Source organism: Saccostrea cucullata, unplaced genomic scaffold (assembly GCF_032062105.1).
Source record: "Saccostrea cucullata isolate Sc308-1 unplaced genomic scaffold, CSIRO_AGI_Scuc_v1 ctg22120, whole genome shotgun sequence".
NCBI classification, from domain to species: Eukaryota; Metazoa; Mollusca; class Bivalvia; order Ostreida; family Ostreidae; genus Saccostrea; species Saccostrea cuccullata.
The window spans coordinates 1-2500 of NW_026934850.1; the positions used below are offsets into that span (position 1 = coordinate 1).

The 2500-nt window shown below is 39.1% G+C and overlaps 1 protein-coding gene across 1 annotated transcript; it reads right to left on the reverse strand.

The window, feature by feature from the left end:
- Positions 1 to 67: 67 nt before the first annotated feature.
- On the reverse strand, positions 68 to 937 carry LOC134241445 (uncharacterized; the record flags this gene model as incomplete). The annotated part of the gene is made up of 3 exons (XM_062723490.1): positions 676 to 937; positions 321 to 436; positions 68 to 156 (listed from the first exon to the last, which is right to left on the reverse strand). Coding segments are annotated over exons 1-3 (467 nt in total), but the record flags the coding sequence as incomplete, so codon positions are not given.
- Between the last annotated feature and the right edge of the window lie 1563 nt (positions 938 to 2500).

A 2500-nucleotide genomic window follows, 5' to 3' on the forward strand; every position in this document is an offset into this window, starting at 1 on the left:
CACTCTCCGTCCATGGGGCGGTAAATAAATGGCACATTCGGGAACCTGGTAATAATGAGGTACTGACTTAGCATAATCCTCACTAATGCCCACACGCTCTGGATGAAACCATTCTCGGCAGCTGTCACACTGCACCATTATCCCTTTAGGATTCGACTGTTAACAAACACAATATTGTCTGGTCTTAGTTCCCTTAGAGGTTCTAGGTCGTTTGGGCGACTTGGGCTTTACTGACAGCTCTAATCTTTTCCTCACCCGTTTACATGTTCCCATATAAGAACTTACTGATTCCTCTTGGTTGGGGTTAACTTTCGACTGACCCCCACCCCTGGGCTCTCAGGACTTATTCCTGAGTCCACGGTCCCCAGCGGCGTAGCCACGTTGTATACAAGAGAACTATCCCCATCTCGTTCTACTGACTGTCCTGGCAACTGATCTGATAGTTAACTAACCATTTAGGAAGTTGCATTACCTTGACTTCGCGCCGAGATTTAACAATAAATATTGTGTCGGATTTGGCTTCTATAATCTTCCCAGGACCCCTCCAGACAGATTCAACTTTTTCTTCCGCATTGCGGCATCAATATACCAAATGTCAGATCTTGAACTTGCGGGCGCGGGTCTTAATGTCATGCGAGCTTTTCATTGCCTTTTGTGAAACCTTAAGTTTTTTACGGGCAATGTCATGTGCGCTCTGAACATCTAGATCTTGTAAATACCGGTCAACCTCACCCTCCTCCCTATTTTTAAAAGACGTGGAAGGCGATGGAGCGTATATAAAGGTTGCTGGAATATTCACTTCACGACCCAGCATTAGACGATTTGGGGTGTAACCGGTATGGCGATTGACTGCCGACCGCAATGCTCCAGCCAACGGGCCTAGGTATTTATCATATGACTTGGGTTGGCCATCGACGTAACAGCAGACTGCGTCCATTAGAGTGCCGTTGTAGTGCTCTACCTGGCCATTCCCTGAAGGACTGTATGGTGCTGTGACTGTTGACTTTTTTACTTACTGACAACATGGCCGATTTCTGCCGGTGTTATGCTGTACCTGCTTTTAAAATTGCACATGTAGATTTTTCATTACGTATTTGCTAAACTGTTGAAAAATAAAGACAATATCATAACGTTTAATATTTATTTTCATGATCATGATCTATTGAAAGAACTTTACACCCAATTTTTTTACTGAAGGCTTTAGCATTACACTTGTTTGCTGAAGGATTTAATGTTACACCTGACATGTTTTCTAAAGGCTTTAGCCTAATTCCTGACTTGTTTACTGAGGGATTTAGCATTACACCCAACTTGTTTACTGAGGGATTTAGCATTACACCCAACTTGTTTACTGAGGGATTTAGCATTACACCTGACTTGTTTACTGAAGACTTTAAAATTACACCTGACTTGTTTACTAAAGGCTTTAACTTTACATCTGAATTGTGTACTGAAAGCTTTAACTTTACACCTGACTTGTTTAATGAAGGCTCTAACATTACACCTGACTTGTTTACTGAGACCTTTCACTTTACATCTGACTTGTTTACTGAAAGCTTTAACTTTACATCTGACTTGTTTACTGAAAGCTTTAACTTTACATCTGACTTGTTTACTGAAAGCTTTAACTTTACATCTGACTTGTTTACTTAAAGCTTTAAGATTACACCTGACTTGTTATTTGAAGGCTTTACCATTACACCTGACTTGTTTACTGCAGGCTTTAAGATTACACCTGACTTGTTTACTGAAGGCTTAAACATTACACCTGACTTGTTTACTGGAGGCTTGAACATTACATCTGACTTTTTACTGAAGGTTTTAAGATTACACCTGACCTGTTTACTGAAGGCTTTAGCTTAACACCTGACTTGTTTACTGAAGGCTTTAAGATTACACCTGACTTGTTTACTGAAAGCTTTAACTTAACACCTGACTTGTTTACTTAAGGCTTGAACATTACACCTGACTTGTTTCCTGAAAGCTTTAACTTAACACCTGACTTGTTTACTGAAGGCTTTAACTTAACACCTGACTTATTTACTGAAAGCTTTAACATTAAACCTGACTTGTTTACTGAAAGCTTTTACATTACACCTGACTTGTTTACTGAATGCTTTAGCATTTCACCTGACTTGTTTACTGAAGGCTTTACAATTACACCTGACTTGTTTATTGAAAGCTTAAATATTACACCTGATTTGTTATGTGAAGGCTTTAGCATTACACCTGACATGTTTACTGAAGGCTTTAAGATCGACTGTTCTTCCAAGTTTCTAAGACGAGGCTAGCTAGTGGAAATACGTTGTTTAATTAATTAATTCAGTAGCACGCTTTAGATGAAGATTTCGTAAATTTTATGTTTGATACAAGGATGCTTTCATAAATTATAATCCTTGATTAAGTCCAATGTTGACTGACATTTATGAACAAAAAGGATACGGAGATAACGAACAGAATTCAATCTCAAAGTCCATAAAACAATACAAAACAGGAGCAG